Source organism: Plecotus auritus (genome assembly GCF_963455305.1).
Source record: "Plecotus auritus genome assembly, chromosome: 2".
Lineage (NCBI taxonomy): Eukaryota > Metazoa > Chordata > Mammalia > Chiroptera > Vespertilionidae > Plecotus > Plecotus auritus.
The window spans coordinates 58,413,455-58,433,175 of record NC_137771.1 but is presented as its reverse complement, the minus strand read 5'-3'; the positions used below and the strand labels follow the sequence as shown (position 1 = coordinate 58,433,175).

At 37.7% G+C, this 19,721-nt stretch overlaps 1 protein-coding gene across 12 annotated transcripts in view; it reads left to right on the top strand.

Annotated features, from left to right (window-relative positions):
• ZZZ3 (zinc finger ZZ-type containing 3) overlaps positions 1-19,721 on the top strand; it is a 125,155-nt gene that overhangs the window by 50,073 nt on the left and 55,361 nt on the right. For 5 of the 12 annotated variants that reach the window (XM_080656827.1, XM_080656823.1, XM_080656825.1 and 2 more), the window contains 3 exons: positions 6,020-6,151; positions 7,720-7,871; positions 13,315-14,867. In XM_080656827.1, coding sequence (XP_080512953.1) covers positions 13,366-14,867 — 1,502 coding nt within the window. In that variant the 5' untranslated portion in view covers positions 6,020-6,151; positions 7,720-7,871; positions 13,315-13,365. Of the gene's footprint in view, positions 1-1,485; positions 1,534-6,019; positions 6,152-7,719; positions 7,872-13,314; positions 14,868-19,721 lie in introns of all 12 variants that reach the window. The other 7 variants (XM_080656833.1, XM_080656826.1, XM_080656831.1 and 4 more) reach the window with 3 other exon arrangements.

Below are 19,721 nucleotides of genomic sequence, written 5' to 3'. Positions count from 1 at the left end.
CACAAGGTGGGTGGCTCCACAGGGAATTTTGTGTGTTGGCTCTTTAATAGGATGCCTGAATTTTCAGCTGTTACTCCCTGGCAGACAGCACCCCGCTGCTCTTAATATCTAGATGTTATGTGGGTACTCTCCTCAGTTTGGTGCTCTCTTCTGGGGAGCCCAGCTTCGGGGTTAGATCCCAGAGTTCTCAGTGGAATCTCCCCAGAGCTGAGATATCTCTCTGGGTCTTCAGTTGCTGTCTGTGGGTGCCCGCCCAGCCCTTTTGTGCTTCCACCGCTCCTACCAGTCTCCACTTTTGGTCCTCTGGTATCAGGGTTCTCTCCTGCGAGTTTTCCGTTGCTTATTCAGGAACTTTTTCTGTATTTTATTTGTAATTCCAGTTTGTTCCTGGGAGCATGTCCGTGCAGCATCCACTTACTCTTCCACCATTTTTAATCCCTGTTTTGTTTTCTTTTAATGTCTTTGTCAGGTATTGGTATCGGAGTAATGTTGGAATGTTTGAGAAGTATTCCTCTTCACTATTCTGGAAGAGTTTCAGTAGATTGGTAAATGTATAATACTTAGTATAGTTAGAATTCACCAGTGAAGCCCCTCTGGGCCTGTAGTTTGATTTGTTAGTAAGTTTTTAACTATAATTTCAATTTCTGTAGAGATATTTTATGTATCCATTTCTTCTTGGGTGAGCTTTGGAGTTAGTGATTTTTCAAGGAATATTTATCCTTTCATCTAAATTATTATTATTTTTTTAAATATATTTTATTGATTTTTTACAGAGAGGAAGGAAGAGGGATAGAGAGCTAGAAACATCGAGAGAGAAACATCGATCAGCTGCCTCTTGCACACCTCCCACCGGGGATGTGCCCGCAACCAAGTTATGTGCCCTTGACCGGAATCGAACCCGGGACCTTTCAGTCCGCAGGCTGACGCTCTATCCACTGAGCCAAACCGGTTAGGGCTAAATTATTTGATTTATTGATTTGAAGAGACTTATATTCTCTTTTAAAATTGAGATGAAATATAAAACATTGAGATATAATAAAATCACTTTTTTTCCTATGTTCACAACATTGTGCAACCATCAATAGTATTTAATTGCAGAATACTTTTTATCACTTTGAAAAGAAACCCCATACCTATTAGCAATCAATTTCTGTCCTCTCCCCGCTCTTATCTCTTCAACCACTAATCTATTTTTTGTCTCTATGAATTTGGTTGTTCTGGACATTTCATATATTTGGAATCATGTGAACTTTTGTGAATAGCTACTTTAACTTAGCATTATGTTTTTAAGGTTCATCCATGTTGTAGCATGTATCAACATCTTTTTATGGCTGAATAATATTCCACTATAAATCACATTTTGTTTATCCATTCAGAAGTTTATGGACATTTGGGTTTCCACATTTTGCCTATTATGAATAATGTTGCTATGAATATTTGTGAACAAGTTTCCATGTGAATACGTTTCCTTTTTCTCGGGTACAGGCATACCTGGGAGATATTGCGGGTTTGGTTCCAGACCACCGCAATAAAGTAAGTATCACATAAAGCAAGTCATAATCTTTTTGCTGGTGGAGGGTGTTGCCTTTAATTGATAAAAAATACAACATCTGTGAAGCACAATAAAGACATACACAATAAGATGAGATATGCCTGTATATATCTAGGAGTGGTATTCCTGGATCATATGGTAATTCTATGTTTCACTTATTGAGGAACTGCCAAACTTTTCCAAAGTAGCTACACTGTTGTTAATTTCCACTTGCAATGTATGAGGATACCAATTTTTTCATATCCTTGTTAACACTTATTGCTTATCTTTTTATTGTATTCAGCCTTCTGAGTATGAATTGATATCTCTTTGTGGTTTTAATTTGTATTTCTTTTTTTTAAAATATATTTTATTGATATTTCACAGAGAGAAAGGGAGAGGGATAGAGAGTTAGAAACATCGATGAGAGAGAAACATCGATCAGCTGCCTCCTGCACACCTCCCACTGGGGATGTGCCCGCAACCAAGGTACATGCCCTTGACCGGAATCGAACCCGGGACCTTTCAGTCCACAGGCTGACGCTCTATCCACTGAGCCAAACCGGTTTTGGCTTAATTTGTATTTCCTTGATAGCTAATAATGTTGAGCATCTTTTCATGTGCTTTTTTGGGCTATTTTTACATCTTCTTGACAGAAATATTTGCTCAAGTCTGTTGCCTGTTCTTAAATTAGATTTTTTTTTTAAGTTGTAAAGGCTCTTTTTTTATGTTTCTTAGTGCATTTATTGGGCTGACATTGGCTATTAAAATTATAGGTTTCAGGTGCACAATTCTATGATACATAAATAAATCATCTGTATTTTGTATTGTGTGTTCACCACCCCACGTCAAGTGTCCTTCACCATTGAGTGCAATGACTATGTTGTAGTACACATGAAGCAAAAGGGAAGGAAGTAGGCAGCACAGAGCAGTTACTTCTGCCCTTATAGAAGTTCTCCCAATGGGTCCCTTAAGGAATCTCTCCTCCACAGCTTACCCCTGTGTAAGGATTTCATGAGCATATTGGGACCCTTAGAAAATATGCAAGTCAAATCCCATCCTCATTTGACAAGAGAAAGAAAAGCCAATTAATGCCAGATACGTTTTTGATTTTCATATTGCTTGCATCCTCTTGCCTTTAGTAAAAAAATATTTTCTAGTTCCTTAAAAGAAAAAGTATTTGTTTTAGCTCTCTGCAGCAAGTAACTGTGATAAGCTTAAATGGGAAAAGTGTTTCTGTCTTTGATTAGTATCCTAAATACTTTTTACAACTGACTTGGAATATCCCTCTCTTGTTCTTTTAAAATTATTTAAAGACACAATGTAATACACATATTTCATATTTTCACTTACAACAACTGAAGAATTGGGTACCAAAGATGAGTCTATAGTATAACCTTTTGAGTTTTTTCCAAGGTCTTATTAAACTAAAGACAATTGGATTTGCTTTTGGAATTCTTGAATAGTCAATGCATTTTATTAGTACGTGGTAATAAGCAAAGCTCTGTGGCAAGGAATAAATAAGAAGCCTTAGGAATTGGATTTAAATGATTCACTTCCCATTTTGTGTGCTTTTTAAAAACACAAAATGGTTAATTTTTTAAAACTTCGCAAGTGTTACTATAGTTAAATATTTTATATAAATATTGTTGTAGGTTCTCACATTTCAGAGTAGTTTATTTGCTCCAGAAAGCATATGGAATTTGTGTAGAATGCTTACATTTGAAATGTGAAGTGAATGAAATGAAGAGTACAATAGGGAATATAAGAGTTTTGACTAGTTTAATTTCCTTGCTTGTTACAAGAAAATTTATGACAACTTTAAAATGTAGGAATACTTAAAACTCTGTTAAATTTTTATAGTATTACTTTGTCTTTTTTTAACATTTGAAAAAAGTAAATAGAGAATTATTTTAAATGTTTGAGGATAGATACCAGTGTTTCTTAATCACTCTCTGTTTTTTTCCTCTGATTTAAAAAAAGCTGCTATATTTAACATACTAGAGGCCTGGTGCACGAATTCATGCACTAGTGGGGTCCCTCGGCCTGGCCTGTGGGATCAGGCTGAAACTGGCTCTCTGCCATCCCCTGAGGGGTCCCAGATTGTGAGATGGTGCAGGCCAGGCCGAGGGACCCCACTGGTGCACAATCGGGGCTAGGGAGGGTTGCAGGAGGTTGGCCAGTGAAGGAGGGACTGCAGGAGGGCTCCAGGGAGTGTCCGGCCCGTCTCCCTCAGTCCCGATCGGTAGGACCCCTGTAGCAAGCTAATCTATTGGTCGGAGTGTCTGCCCCTGGTAGTGTACATCATAGTGAGTGGTTGAGTGGCCCTAGCATATCATTAGCATACTAGAGGTCCGGTGCATGACAGTTCATGCACTGGAGGGTGGGTCCCTCAACCCGGCCTGCCCCCTCTCACAGTCTAGGAATGCTCAGGGATGGGAGGCAACCCAGCGATCAGGGGAAGGCGACGCCCCCATCACACCTCTGCTGCTGCCACTGCCGGCAGCGCAAGCCTCAGCCAACCCTGGTTACCTGAGCCTTGGGCGGCCCTGAGCAACTGGGAAGCCGCCATCTGAGGCTTGCCTGCGCCTTGGGCATCGGCTTGGCAGCTGACATCTGAGGCTTGCCTGCGCCTCGGGCCGGCTCTAGGTGGCTGGGGGGCTGAGGGTGGGTCCAGCCACACCGTGTGCTGCTGTCCCCCTGGCAGGGCTGAAAGGATTGGGGGACTCCGGCAAGGCTGAGGGGACTGGGCACTGCCATCTTGTGCCTATGGACGCTGCCATCTTTGTGATGGCGTGATGGTCAGTTTGCATGTTCCTTCTTTATTAGATAAAATGGCACTTCGATTGGTTGAACGGCCAACCAGTTGACCCATACTTAGCAAGCATATTAGGCTTTTATTATATAGGACTAGAGGCCCGGTGCACAAAATTTGTGCATGGTGTGTGTGTGTGTGTCTGTGTCTGTCAGCCCAACCTGCATCCTCTCCAATCTGGGACCCCTCGAGGGATGTCTGACTGCCCGTTTAGTCCCGATCCTGGATCGGGCCTAAACGGGCAGTCGGACATCCCTCTTACAATCCAGGCTGCTGGCTCCCAACTGCTCGCCTGCCTGTCAGCCTGATCACCCTCTAACCACTCCCCTGCCAGCCTGATCGATGTCTAACTGCTCCCCTGCCGGCCTGATTGCCCCCAACTACCCCCCCTGCTGGCCTGGTCACCCCCAACTGCCCTCCCCTGCCGGCTTGGTCTCCCCCAACTGCCCTCCCCTGCAGGCCTGGTCTCCTCCAACTGCCCTCCCCTGCAGGCCTGGTGGTCCCCAACTGCCCTCCCCTGCAGGCCTGGTTTCCCCCAACTGCCTTCCTCTGCTGGCCTGGGCCCCCACCCCCCCCAACTCTCCTCCCCTGCAGGCCTGATCGCCTCCCAGCTGCCCTCCCTTTTAGGCCTGGGCCCTCCCAACTGTCCTCCCCTGCTGGCCTGATCGCGTACAACTGCCCTCCCCTGCTGGCCATCTTGTGGTGGCCATCTTGTGTCCACATGGGGGCGGCCATCTTGTGTGTTGGAGTGATGGTCAATTTGCATGTCACCCCTTTATTAGATAGGATTATATTGGTTTCTACTCTATTGTTAATGAAAAACACTTTGGCAGGTTGAGAACTCAATAGCACATTTTATCCACAAAACAGCCTAAGGCTATCTGAATTTTCTTGGTACATTTTTACTCTTTGTTTTTATTAGACAGAACTTTGGAATAGCACACCATGGTGAATCATTCCCGAATGCCATTCCTAGGTTTCTCTCTTTGATGTATATGAATAAGTTTATAATGCTTTTCTTCATTGTAAGCACATCAATGTGCTTTTCAGACTTGTGATCTTGAATAAAGTCTGTGTTTTTAAGAAGCTTACTTTTAAAGAATTGTTTTTGTACAGTTACATCTTAGTTTATTTCTTAATTTGCTTGGTCATATTTATTTTCTATTTACTTTCAAAATAATGTTGACAAATTCGTCACAGAGGGATAATGTAACCAAAGCAAAAATATTACTTTAAAAGGCATTGACAGTATTAAAGTCACACTTAAGGGATCATTTTTATTTCATTCATAAGCATTATAAGTTTATTCCCTAATAAACACAAAAATGATACTTTCCTATTAATGTCTGAGAAGTTACAGACTTCTGGAAAATGATGTATATTTATGTTGGTAGTCAAAAGGAATCTAAGGAGCTTTCAAATTTGTAAGAATTTAAATTTCGAGGTAATTTTTGAAGTATTTTATGTCAGTACTCTGAGAAGCATTTGTAAGACCTTTATTAGCAAATCATCTATCATTGAAGATAACACATTTTGTAGCTAAACATTAGGAATAATTTTTTGTAATTTATTAGAAAATGCATTGTGCTGTCTGCTTAGAATTGTCAGTTTTATCCACATATCTGTAAACAGTAACACATCTATAGTGACTATATTGTGGTTTCCCTTCACAGATATCAAGTTGTGCTAGTACAACCATATAAATAATTAATACCTGAAGTCTCAATGTAACATGGACATTAACAATGATGACAGATAAATGCAGACGCTTGGGAATCAAATACTAGGCGAACACTTTCAAAAAGGTAAGAAAAATGTAATCTTTATTAAGTCCAAGCAGTCTGTAGTATTAGTAGAAGTAATTGACTAAAGTTTGTTTTTCAGTGTATGAGGCTATTTAGAAACACATTTTGCACGATCCTCTGTTAATACTTGTAGAACTCAGCTGTAAGTATCAGTTCTTCCTTGCCTGGTAAATATAATGGATGATGTTCCTATAGCAGATCCTATACAAAAAGGTAGTAACCTGGTGACTAGAACTTGATAGAATGCTAGATTTGGTGTATCAGTGTATACTCAGGACACATCTTATATTGTGGATCCTCTTTGTCTCTGATGATTGCCATCACCAACATGCACTATAGAATGTAATCTTTTGCCATGTTTGTGAAAGGTTTTCAGGGTTGGGTACAAAGGAGTTGGCAGTTGGAATCTTTGCTTTAAGAAGAGTGAATTTTCATGTTAAGGGTTACTTTTTATAGGACCATGTTTTTACTGTTAATTTCACTGTTAACCCTCCTCATGTTAATTTCAAACATTTTATTTAAATGTAGTATTAAGTTATTTTACTTAGTTAATTTTCCTACCTTTTACCTTTCAATAATTTACAAGGCATATTTGGGAGAGGTTGTGTCTACTGATATTAGATATCAGCCCTGTTCACTTCCTAGCTGACTAAAACATTATCTAATTTTACTAAGCAGTAACTCTGGTTTACAAAGCTTGATAAATTGCATCAGTTTTAAAAAGTAAACCTTCACCGAAAATAGTGGCACTTTTAGAATGTTTAGTTTTATATTTATAATAAAGTGTCAATTTCCATCATAAACATCGCTAGTCTTTTTCCTGGTCTTTCTCCTTTTTTCCAAATGGACATTCATAATAATTCATTTTAGTCAGATTCTCTGAAAAAGGTATCATAATACATTATTATAAAATAAAACTGTAATTAGCCAAACTGACCATGAAATGGAATTTAATTAAGGTAATTAAAATATTTGGCCAACTGGGTACTAAAACCAGAAAAATCCTTACTGGTTTTGTCCTTGTTGAAAACCCATATGCCAAAATAATAGAAATTTCCCTTTATAATAGTCTTTGTAGCACTTCAATAATCATCAAGGTTATCATATAGATATAGAAGACTTGGTTGATTAGTTGGTGTGCATAACCTAAATTATTTTTCTTGTTCAATTCCCAGTTTTGTATATGAAGGCCAAAATTTGAGAAAGGCTCTAGAATAAGAGTTTATAGATTTTGTATGAGGACTCGTATCATGGGCAGTCTTTGGGTCATCTCCAAAAAATGCTGCCTGAGACTCTAGAAAAAGAACTGAGTCAAAGTTTGACTCAAACTAATATTGAGTTGTAAGGATTTAATATATGTTAAGCTTTTTTGTTGTTGTTGTTGGTTCCTAAAGATCTTTTCCAGTTTCTTAGTATCTCTGAGGCTACAAAGTCACCAAGAAGTACCAACAATATTACTGTGAACAGATATTCTGTTACCTGCTATTTCCTCTTATTGTAGAAGGAGTATATCTATTAGCATAAGTTAATTTGCTTCTTTAATTTTTTTTCATTATTTTATTTTAAAGAAAGGAATTTAGGAGGTTCTAGTATTCTCCATGGCTGAAGCTGAGTCTGAAACCCTGATGCTTAAGCTCTATTCTAGATCATAGCTCCAACTCCTTCAGGATATAAGGAAAAGAGATAATATTTCCACAATGATAGATCTTTGGTTGTACAGGTAAGTTATTTAGTTTTGCAGTAGTGAAGATATCTACAGTTTGATTTTTTTTTTTTTTTGAGGGGGGAGCTTATTTGTCTATATTCTGCATTGAAAATTATACAGTTCATAGGAATGTGGAGCTATAGGGAATGGGATGGGGATGAAATATTTTCTCACTCTTTTTCCAGCAGGGGCACAAATGAAGTGACTAATACATTGCAATCTCTAGAGCATATTTGACCCTCTATGTATTTTTGATTCAAGGGCATTATGAAATTTCTTTACTTCTCTTTGTTCCCAGTTGTCGCTTTAAGTGGGTATTCATTCAGCTCTAATCTCTCCATCTGTCATCTATCAATCATACATCTGTTTCTCTTAATGGGAAAGAGGAGATCCTTTTATGCAAGGCAATACATAACAGAGTTACCAAGCTTCAGAAAGGTGAATATTAAGAATAAGTTGAATTGCATAGGTGGTTCCCAGGTTTCACTCTCCTACTTTTAACCTTACAGATACTTTTAACCTGATAGAAATAGTGGTAATTGCTCGGCTGAAGAAATGTCTTAAAAGAATTGTGACAAGGATAGTCTGAACTATTATTAAACAGTTCATTCTTACGTTCTAAACCAGCGATTTTCAACCTTTCCTACCCCATGGCACACATAAACTAATTACTAAAATTCTGCGGCATACCAAAAACTATATTTTTTTGCTATCTGACAAAAAAAAATATAGGTGTAATTTTCATTCATCTATACTGAACAGCTATTGTTCTGTTGGCTGTTTTCATTTTTTAATTTGACAATCTAAGGGAAAAGAGGTCAGTGCCCCTAACTAAATAGTCAGGTTTGAGTGTTTTAAAAATTCTTTTTCTTTATTTTATTTTTTTCATCACCATTTATCCCCCACTCCCTGTTCCACCTCCATCCATCCCTCCCTCCTGCAGTCACCACACAATTGTCCCTGTCCATGAGTTCTTTCTTCTTTTTTGCTCAGGCTCTCTACCCCCTTAACCCCTCTTCCCCCCTAAGAACTGTCTGTCTGAAAATCGCTGTTCTAGACAGAAAGAAAAATAATAATATTCATTACATTTTTCAGTTGCTCTTGCTCTTTTTTGCTTTTCACTTTGGTTTGTCTACCTGGTATCATGACTAGTTTCTTAAAAATTGTTCATTCAATAAAACTAAATATTATTGTAATAAATATCAGCTAGAACATTGTTGTTAATGGAGAATTGATTACCAGTCCCTCAGTCCCCAAAATGAACTGTACTACTTTGATAATTATAGTAGGAGCAAAAAGTTACGGGCAGTGTCTTTGAAATATCATCTTGAGATTTCTTTTTCTTAAGTAAAGGTGATAGATAGCTGGAGTAGTGTAGCATTAGGAGGACCATTTTAGTTTAATCTTTATTATTCCTTTCAGTTCTTATTGATGTACTTCTGATGTGTTCATAGGGGCTAGAAATTTATGATCTGAAACATAGCTAATACTGTTTTAGAACCCTATTAAATTTTAGATAAAAGTAGATTCAAATTGGGGGAAGAGTAGTTCCAACAGAAAATAAATGGTTGAGATATGTGGAATTTGGGGTAGGATTTGGGGCTTAATGTGAAAGGAGAGGCTGAAATTTGGTTGATAGCTGCTCTTCTCAGATAAGCCCCTCCAATAGGTTGAAAACTTTATGAGGGTACAAAAGAGAGGAAGGGAGTCAGTTTAATTCTAATGATTCATTACGTTCTTTTCCCTGTATTCTAGAAAGTGCCATCATATTAATTAGTGGTGGATAACATATAGGGAAAACTTTGTTCTAGTTGCTAGATTGGGTTTTGCTTAGATGAATATGTTAACTAACAGTTTCCTTTAATTTTAAAACTAAAGTGATTGACTTTTCAGTTCCAGTAGTGTGCTGGCTAAGGATTTCATCTTGTGCCTCCTGTTTTGTTACCTAGCAAGAGTCTTTTCTAAGATACTGTTTTATAACTGAGTTTCTTTTTGTTCCCTTAGCAACTTAAATTTTGTCAGAAAAACAATTTTGTGCTCCAAAGAAATTCTCTGAATTTCTTCAGTAACTGTATTATGCAGCTAAAATGAAGGAAACAATTGCTTTAGTCTGTAATACTTTGCTAACCATGGCAAAATAATGTTGAGATTTGGTTGAGATAATCAGGACTTTCTTTTGTCCCTTTCTGGTCACTGAATTTTATACTCTGTTTATCAGATAACTACAGAAAGTGTATGCCTTTATGTATGCCTGTCCAAAGTAGAAAAGGTAAAGAAAAAAGTTAGAACAGAAGAAAAATCACGAGAGGGAAGAATATTAAAATGTCATTTATCTTGCACTGGCCAGTGTGGCTCGGTTGGGTATTGTCCTATGCACTGAAAGGTCACGGTTTCAATTCTTGGTCAGGGCACATGCCTGGGTTTTAGGCTTGATCCCCAGTGAGGTACGTGCAGGAGGCAGCCGATGGATGTTTTGCTCTCATATTGATGCTTCTCTCACTATTCTCCCTTCCTCTCTCTCTAAAAATAAATTTAAAAAAAAATCTTTAAAAATAAATAAATAAATAAAATAAAAATATTAAAAATGTCATTTAACTCTAGTCCTCAGAATTTTAAGCAATTTATTACCTTATGTTAATTTCAGGCAAGAGATTTTTACAATCCTCTATTTGGTGCTTCCTTTGCCAAAGAAATTATGGCTTTATTTATAAATATTTTTATTATTGGTAACAAATAAGGAATCAGAGGATATATTATAAATAAGTCTAATTTAGTTTGAAACTTGATGACATTGTCATTTTAATATAATACTGTCTGAATATAGTAGTCTTAAGGCCCTGCTTCTCAAACCCTCAGAGATACATAAATTACCTAGGAATCTGATTAATTGGCAAGTCTGGGGCAGGGCCTGATATTACACATTTCTAACAAGCTTGCAGGAGATGCCCATGATGTTGGTCCTCAGGCTACACTTTGAATTGCAGAAGTTTGAGATACCAAAAGGTCTTTATTATAAAACCAGTTTCATTTTAAATATCACCCAATAGCACAGGATTTGAGAACTGTAAAACTTGGACTTCATTGTAATTATTGAATGGAATAAAAACATTTTTAGTAAAAGAAACAAAAAGGTTTAATCTTTCCTATTAATCAGTGTTTTGATCACTGGATGGTGGAGGAATAAAATAGGCCCTCACCTGTGGTGTTTTATAATGATATATATATATATTTTTTTTTTTATAGTACTTCTAGGTGCTACTACTAATATGCTTATTTTATTAATAAGGACAACACAGGGATTTTGCTCTCATTCAGATTAACATGGAAAGAAGGGCTAGGAATGCTCATTGGAATCATTTGTGATTTATATGCCCTTACTTGGCATCACATTTTAAAAAGTAAAGATTACCAGGTTTTTTATGTGTGTTAGGTGTTACTATTTTCAATATTATATTTGAGCCATAAATCATGAATATACTCAAATTTGCATCAATGATATTTGCATATTATAATTCATTTGTTTTCTTTGTATATTTACATAGGTATTTAATACTTAAAAATCAGTCACCTTTAAGATTGAGAGGTCCAAGTTTGGGTATATGAGACAAATAAATTTTATTAAATTTTTTAGTTTGTGCTTTTTGAAACATCATTCAAAATAATTTTTGTAATTAAAAGTGGATATTTATGGGTCATACAGTGTTTATTATATGTGAATAAAAATAAGAGAATGTAATCTTAATATGACTTTAACAAAAGAGAATTACATGTCAGGTTCCTCTAATGAATCCCAAAACAGTAAAAATTTACTGTGAGAAATGTATTTCTAAGTTCTGATTGGCATCTCACACTTATTCATGTGATTGCTATCTAGAACAAATTTTCATGCTTTAATCCCAGAACTGGTTTTATGATTCTTGTAAAATTTTTAAAAATTAATAATTAGAAATTTTAAAGTATGCCATACTCTGAAACAAAACTACATTCAACCAACTTATATATGTTACTGGGTATTTTCTCACTCAGTTCATTTGCCAACAGGCAGGAACGGCAAGACAGTTGCTTTTAATGTTTCTTTCTGTTTGTGATAGCAAGTTGCTGTGTATTCTATGGTTCTTCATAACCTTTCCTGTTACATACTTCCAATTGAGACAAAGAACAAATTGTATTTGATTTGTGGGGGGTAGGGGTAGAATGGCATTTGGGGGATTAAAGGAAGGCTGAAGGATGGCAGAAAGGAAGAGGGAGAGGGGAGAGGGACACTGAAACTTTGTACCACAGCCATTTTTGACTTCTTTTCCTGTCTATCCTGCACCCCAGTTAGAAGTTAGACAGTGAAGTGGCAAAGTATCTTATGAAAGCTAAACACAGGAGCAGAAGAATGGAGACATGAAATGTTAACAGCTCCTTTATTCTGCTCCATGAGAGAGCCTTTGGGAAATAACCACTAAACCCCTCAAAGTTTTTTCAATTTTCCTCACATATTTATCTTAGGAATACCAAGCATTCACACCAGAAAAAGCTCATCTCCCCAATATGCTTTAAAACTGTGGCATACTCACATATATAGGAGTTCAAAGAAGGAAAGGTTGGGGTTATAAGTATACTCCTGATTTCTTAAATGCAGTATTTGCTTCAGGGGCTTCTTTCCTTAGTCTTCTAATCCTCTTTAGAATACTTTGTTTCACTTGCTAATTATGGCTCTACTTGTAGGAACTAGGGAGGCTTGGCTTTTCTGTTTTGCCCTTAGCCCACTGCAAGCTAAGATTGTGAGTTCTATCAATCTGCTTTACAAAAAAAAAATTCTGCTGCAATAAAAAATTTTTGGATGCCACTTAGTTTGTTATCAAAGGATTTGACCTGAAACGCCTTGTAGTAAGAGTGAATTAAAAAGAGCAGTTTCTACCTTTTTACCTTCCAGGAATATTTTGAGAAAACATGAGAAATGATTGGGATAGTTTTTTTGATAGCTTCTACATAAATTCAAGATTATTATTTTAATAACCAAGATGAAATTCTGTCTTTGAGAGAGGTCTTTTCTGGGCCCTTTGTGCCCAAGTCTGAGAGGCAGATACACAGTGAAGCAGGTTAAGAGCTTGGTCTCTAGAGACCTGCTCTGCCACTTAGCTGGGTGGCTTTGGATGATAACTTAAAATGTGTGTGGCTCAGTCCCTTCATTTGTAAAGTAGGGATGATAATAGCACCTATTCTAGTTATGAGATTTAAGTGAGTTAATGTATATAAAGCATATAAAATGATTCCTGGAACATATTAACTGCCATATAATGAATGGTTAGTTATTATTAATAGCATTTTTTGGAAATGTTAATAAAATAAATTATGTCAAGTAATTTGTTAATATTGGCTATACTTGGATTAAAAAATTGTGGCTTTATACCTTTGTTTTAGGTATATTAACTATTACCTTTTTCTCATTATTTTGTTTACATTTTTGAAGGTTTCCCAATGAGTGGATCATGATGACCGTATTGTAGGGACTTGCCATAGTATGGCTGCTTCCCGATCTACTCGTGTTACAAGATCAACAGTGGGGTTAAACGGCTTGGATGAATCTTTTTGTGGTAGAACTTTAAGAAATCGTAGCATTGCTCACCCTGAAGAAATCTCTTCTCATTCTCAAGTACGATCAAGATCACCAAAGAAGAGACCAGAGCCTGTGCAAATTCAGAAGGGAAGTAATAGTGGGAGAACTACTGATTTAAAACAGCAAAGTACTCGAGAATCATGGGTAAGCCCTAGGAAAAGACGACTTTCTTCAGAAAAAGATAATATAGAAAGGCAGGCTGTAGAAAATTGTGAGAAAAGGCAAACAGAACCTGTTTCACCAGTTTTAAAAAGAATTAAGCGTTGTCTTAGATCTGAAGCACCAAACAGTTCAGAAGAAGATTCACCTGTAAAATCAGACAAGGAGTCAGCAGAACAGAGAAGTACAGTAGTGGACAATGATGCAGATTTTCAAGGGACTAAACGAGCTTGTCGATGTCTTATACTGGATGATTGTGAGAAAAGGGAAATTAAAAAGGTAAATGTCAGTGAGGAGGGGCCACTTAATTCTGCAGTAGTTGAAGAAATCCCAGGCTATTTGGCTGTCAATGGTGTTGATGACAGTGATTCAGCTGGTGTAAACTCTGATGACTGTCAGCCTGATGGGAACACTAAACAAAACAGCACTGGTTCCTACTCGTTGCAGGAAAAATCAGTAGCTGAAAATGGGGATTTGGACACCCACACTTCAGTGTTTCTTGACAGTAGGAAGGAGGACAGTTATATAGACCATAACGTGCCTTGCACGAATTCAGAAGTGCAGGTCAAGTTGGAGGACAACAAAAGAGTAACTGCCTGCCTGCCTGTGGAGCATGTTAATCAGCTGACGACTGAGCCAGCTACAGGCCCATTTCCTGAAATTCAGTCATCTTTAAGGGATTCTGAAGAGGAAGTAGATGTGGTGGGAGATAGCAGTGCCTCAAAAGAGCAGTGTAATGCAAATACCAACAACGCCCTGGATACAAGACTTGAGAGTATGCCAGACTCCGGAGAACTGGAACCATCTTCTGCTCTAGACGGTGTGTCAGCTCAAACGATGTCTTTATCAGAACCTCAAGAACATCGTTATACTCTGAGAACTTCACCACGAAGGGCGGTCCCTACCATAAGTAGTCCCACGAAAAACAGTTCTCCTTGCAGAGAAAATGGACAACTGGAGGAGAATAATCTGAGTCCCAATGAAACAAATGTAACTGTTAGTGATAATATAAGTCAGTCTCCCACAAATCCTGATGAAATTTCTCAGAATGATAAAGGGATATGTTGTGACTCTGAAAATTATGGGAGTGAAGGACCAAGTAAGCCACCCTCGGAGGCAAGACTCAATATTGGAAATTTGCCATCTGCCAAAGAGAGTGCCAATCCGCACATTACAGAAGAGGAAGATGATGATCCTGATGTTTATTACTTTGAATCAGATCATGTGGCACTGAAACACAACAAAGAGTATGTGTAAATATGGTAACCATGAATTCTGCTTTGTTTATTATTCCCCACGTTTTCAGTATTTGTAAATGTCTATTCTTAGCATTTCTATTACAGCTAAAAACTAATGCTTTAGCTGAAGTTTTAAGTTTAACATAATTTTCTCATCTCATTAAAAAAAAATCTACCAAAAAAAGCAAGACTTTAAAACTCAACTTTTATTTTCTCAATGGCAATATGGTTTTCTAGTTTGGGTATTTCAACATGTCTCAATTAGAAGTGACATGTAGAAACTTGGTTGATGATGTTTTTGTTTTTAATAAGTTTTATGTCATTTGACTTAAATTTATAAAATGGGAAAAGAGTTAGTCTGCTCTATAATTGACATAGAGCATTTGAGATTGCTTTTACCTAATTCTAAGTTATAAGGGGAGGCCGTATCTTAAAATAATACTAGTTCTTAACCTTTGTGATGAAGGTACTTTTTAAAATAAAGAATTCAGAGTCCAAATTTATCACAGTTTTGCTTAAATTTCCTTTGAAGAATTGGAGCTAGTTATGTCTGAATAATCCTGAAAGGAACTGTTAACAGTGTTTATCATATATCAGCAATAGTAAAAGAAAGACATATATATATCATCTTTACTTTTACAGTGTAGGCTTTTGAATTAATATCACAATCAGATTGTATAAGCTACATAAAAATACTGATATGAGGAACCTTTGTAATGTTTTTTGTTGTGACAGTTGCCAGATAATGGTATGTAACAGAACAAAGTATCAAATCTTGGTTGTGGAACATAATAATCTTTTTGCCATGCATTACAAATAATTCATATTTGTATATGGTAATTTGGTGGCCTGTTAGCATAGGTCTCCCTTCTGAAATTTTGTAAGTAATATTTTAATACTGGGTTTGATAGAGATATTGTATCTGAGCATTTTATTCATTATTTTGTGGAATGCTTTATCATTGTCATATATTTGAAATGTTTGAAGTCCAATTTGAGAAAGAAAAACAGCTCATAAAAGTAGAGTTGTTTAACTACAATTGCAAGAAAGCAGAGCATAAGTCTTGGAGAAATACCAAAACTCAAGAAATGTACATTTTTACAAAATTATATTCTGTTATTTCTATTCTTTTCTTTTCATTGGTTCTTTGGCAAAAGAGATACTCTCTTAAGGCTTAGCTGGTTATTGATGATAAAAAATATTTTCCCATGAATGCATTAATGTTAATTTTTGATAAGATCTCCCCTCATGATGATTCTGAAGGATGATGTTCCTATCCAACAGTTGTTAAAAAATGATGTTCCATATTCCTAAGTCTTGAGAATGACAGCATTACAGTTTCGTGAGTTTCTTAGGATATACAAAGTCCTTTGAATTTCCATAGCAGTTGCTTTATTATTAGGACAGTGTTCTCAAATTAATGCCTCATTGGGTGACTTTGGGCAAAAGGAAATAACTTATTTTTTTTCCTGTTTCAAATCTTTTGAAATAGCACCTTTTGACATTTCACTCCCTCCCCTGCAAAGAAAACACATTATGAGAAGGGAGAAAAGGGAGCATCTGATTAATATTTTCGTTAGAGATAATTTAAGGTAAATTGGGAGAAGGTGTTTGATCATGTCAGATGTAATCTGTTTCAGTAAAGCCCTATTTCTATGCTTTTTGTCTAGAGCCAAGAGATGGTTGGATATAATATTGGCTCTTTTTAACCCAAATTGTCATTGTTAAAAATAGCATTATAATACCTGTTTAAGTGCTTTTAAATCTCAAATATATTTCTGGCAGTTTAAAAATGTTAAAAGGCTCTTGAGGCAAAGGGGAAAAAAGACATGTTGGGTAGATGGATTGCTGTTCTGTACACACAGATGTACATATACACATCAAGTATTTTTCTTTTTTCTTCTCATGCTGAAAAATTTCTGCAAATAATTGCCTTTTGAAACTAGGAAATGGGCATTGCCCAGCCTACACAGAAATATCTCTACCACTACTGAATGAGTACTTCCTGGTAGCCAGTTTAAAAAAATACATATATGTTATTAATAGAAAACAATGAGCATGGCATAATTCTTTGTCTGGAGCTAGCAGGACAGAGCTCTTCTTTATTTCAGTTGCAACTCTCTTCTAAATTAACATGGACTATTTATTTATTTATTTTTTAAATTTAATCTTTATTGTTCAGTTTATTACAGTTGTTCCTCTTCCCCCCCCCCCATACCTCCCCTCCACCTGGTTCCCACCCCACCCTCTGCCCTTACCTCCCCGCCCACTGTCCTCATCCATAGGTGTACGCTTTTTGTCCAGTCTCTTCCCACACCTCCCACACCCTTTCCCCCTGAGAATTGTCAGTCCACTCCCTTTCTATGCCCCTGATTCTATTATATTCACCAGTTTATTCTGTTCATCAGATTTTTAGATTACTTGTTGATAGACATGTATTTGTTGTTCATAATTTTTATCTTTACCTTTTTCTTCTTCCTCTTCTTAAAGAATACCTTTCAGCATTTCATATAATACTGGTTTGGTGGTGATGAACTCCTTTAGCTTTTTCTTATCTGTGAAGCTCTTTATCTGACCTTCAATTCTGAATGATAGCTTTGCTGGGTAGAGTGATTTTGGTTGTAGGTTCTTGCTATTCATGACTTTGAATATTTCTTGTCACTCCCGTCTGGCCTGCATAGTTTCTGTTGAGAAATCAGCTGACAATCGTATGGGTGCTCCCTTGTAGGTAATTAACTGTTTTTCTCTTGCTGCTTTTAATATTCTCTCTTGGTCTTTTGCCCTTGGCATTTTAATTATGATGTGTCTTGGTGTGGTCCTCTTTGGATTCCTTTTGTTTGGGGTTCTGTGCGCTTCCTGGACTTGTAAGTCTATTTCTTTCACCAGGTGGGGCAAGTTTTCGGTCATTATTTTTTCAAATAGGTTTTCAGTATCTTGCTCTCTCTCTTTTTCTGGCACCCCCATAATTCGGATGTTGGTACGCTTGAGGTTGTCCCAGAGGCTCCTTACACTATCTTCAAATTTTTGGATTCTTTTTTCTTTTTGCTTTTCCGGCTGAGTGTTTTTTGCTTCTTTGTATTTCAACTCTTTGACTTGATTCTTGCATTCCTCTAGTCTGCTGTTAGGTCTCTGTATAATATTTTTTATTTCAGTCAGTGTATATTTAATTTCTAGTTGGTCCTTTTTCATATCCTCGAGGGTCTCGCTAAATTTATCGACCTTTTCTAGGAAATTCTTGAAAAACCTTATAACTGTGGTTTTGAACTCTATTTCCCGTCGTTTGTTTTCCTCCATTTCTTTCATTTGTGATCTGTTTCTTTGTCTCTGCATTTTCGTTGCTTCCCTGATTTGGTAAAGTAGCTTTGTGTGGTAGGTGTCCTCTAGGGCACAGTGGCTCAGCCTCTCCAGTTACCTGAGGTGGACACTCTTGGTGCACCCCTTTGTGGGCTGTGTGCTCAGCCTTGTTGTAGTTAAGTCTTGATTGTTGTTGGTATCACTGGGAGGAATTGACCTCCAGGCCAATTGGCTGTGAGGATCAGCTGTGTCTACACTGGGAGAACTTCTGTGCTGGAGACACTCTTATGAGACAAGACTTGCAAAATTGCAAAAGCCTCTGTGCTCATCTTGGGTGGGGCGGAGTTTCAGGGCGGAGCAGACAGCCTTGGGTTCCCATCAGCCCTGCCCTATGAGGCCCTTGAGTCTTAGCCTCCCTTGGTAATCACTGCAAGCACCTCTGAGAGAAAGCCGCCCTTGAGTTTCGCCCGCTGCCAGACAGTCCAGTTTCTCCCCGAATGAGTTGGGGTTCCCAGAAACTTGCCCGGAACTGGAGTTCAGCGCAGTCGGGAGCTTCAGTCTCCCTCCCGCTTTAGAAACTCAGCCGCGCACTCAGCCTCCCGTGCATTCAGCAGTCAGTCTTTCTTCTGCTCACGCGCGCCTCTGGACCTTTGCCTTCTGCAGCTCCCGAGTCTCAGTGTGCTTTCTCTTTTCCTGACAGTCCAGATTACCCCCGAATGAGTCTGGTTTCCCAGCGTCTCGCCCGGGACTGGAGTTCAGTGCAGTCGGGAGCTTCCGTCTCCCTCCCTCTTTAGAAGGCCAGCCGCGCACTCAGATGCCCGTGCACACAGCCGCCCGTCCTCTCCGCGTGCGAGTCTCCTTACCTCAGCCTTTTGCAGCTCCTCTGAGTCTCAATGTGCTTTCCTCTTTTCTTCTAGTTGTAGAATTTCCACTCAGCCAGCTTTCCTGTGGTTCTGGATGGTGTCCTTTTTGTCTTCTAGTTGTAGTTTTGTTATTGTTATGCGAGGCAGCAGTTTTAGGTGTTTACCTATGCCGCCATCTTGGTTTCTTCTCCTAACATGGATTATTTAATCAGCAACCTTCTATCCTAGCATTTAGGTAAAATTTATCCATCTTGTTTGTATGGATATCACATATAGGGTCATCTAAACACTTGTAAATGATTGAAAAGATACTGTGGTTAGAATCTTATCTTTAGACCATACTCATGGTAATTAGGCCATAGGCCAGTGAAATGAATCTGCAGATGTTCTAGGTAGTTGTACCCTGTTTCTTCTCTTCTCCAGGATATAAATCTACAGTGTGCTTTTATATATTTATTTTTCCAAATGGAAGACTGCTCTGTGAGCAAGGGACTAATGAGTATCTTTTTCTCTGTCAAGAGTCCAGCTGTGGATTGTTTTACCAGATGTGCCTTCTCAAAGATTAAGGGATGGGGAATCAAAATAAATATACTTTATCTCAAATGCTTTGATCTCAAGGTTGATGAAATCTGTTACAGTGGTGGATAATACCTAGTGACTGCCTTCTGGGCCTAAATGGCCAGAATGACTGAGATCATGTACTTCA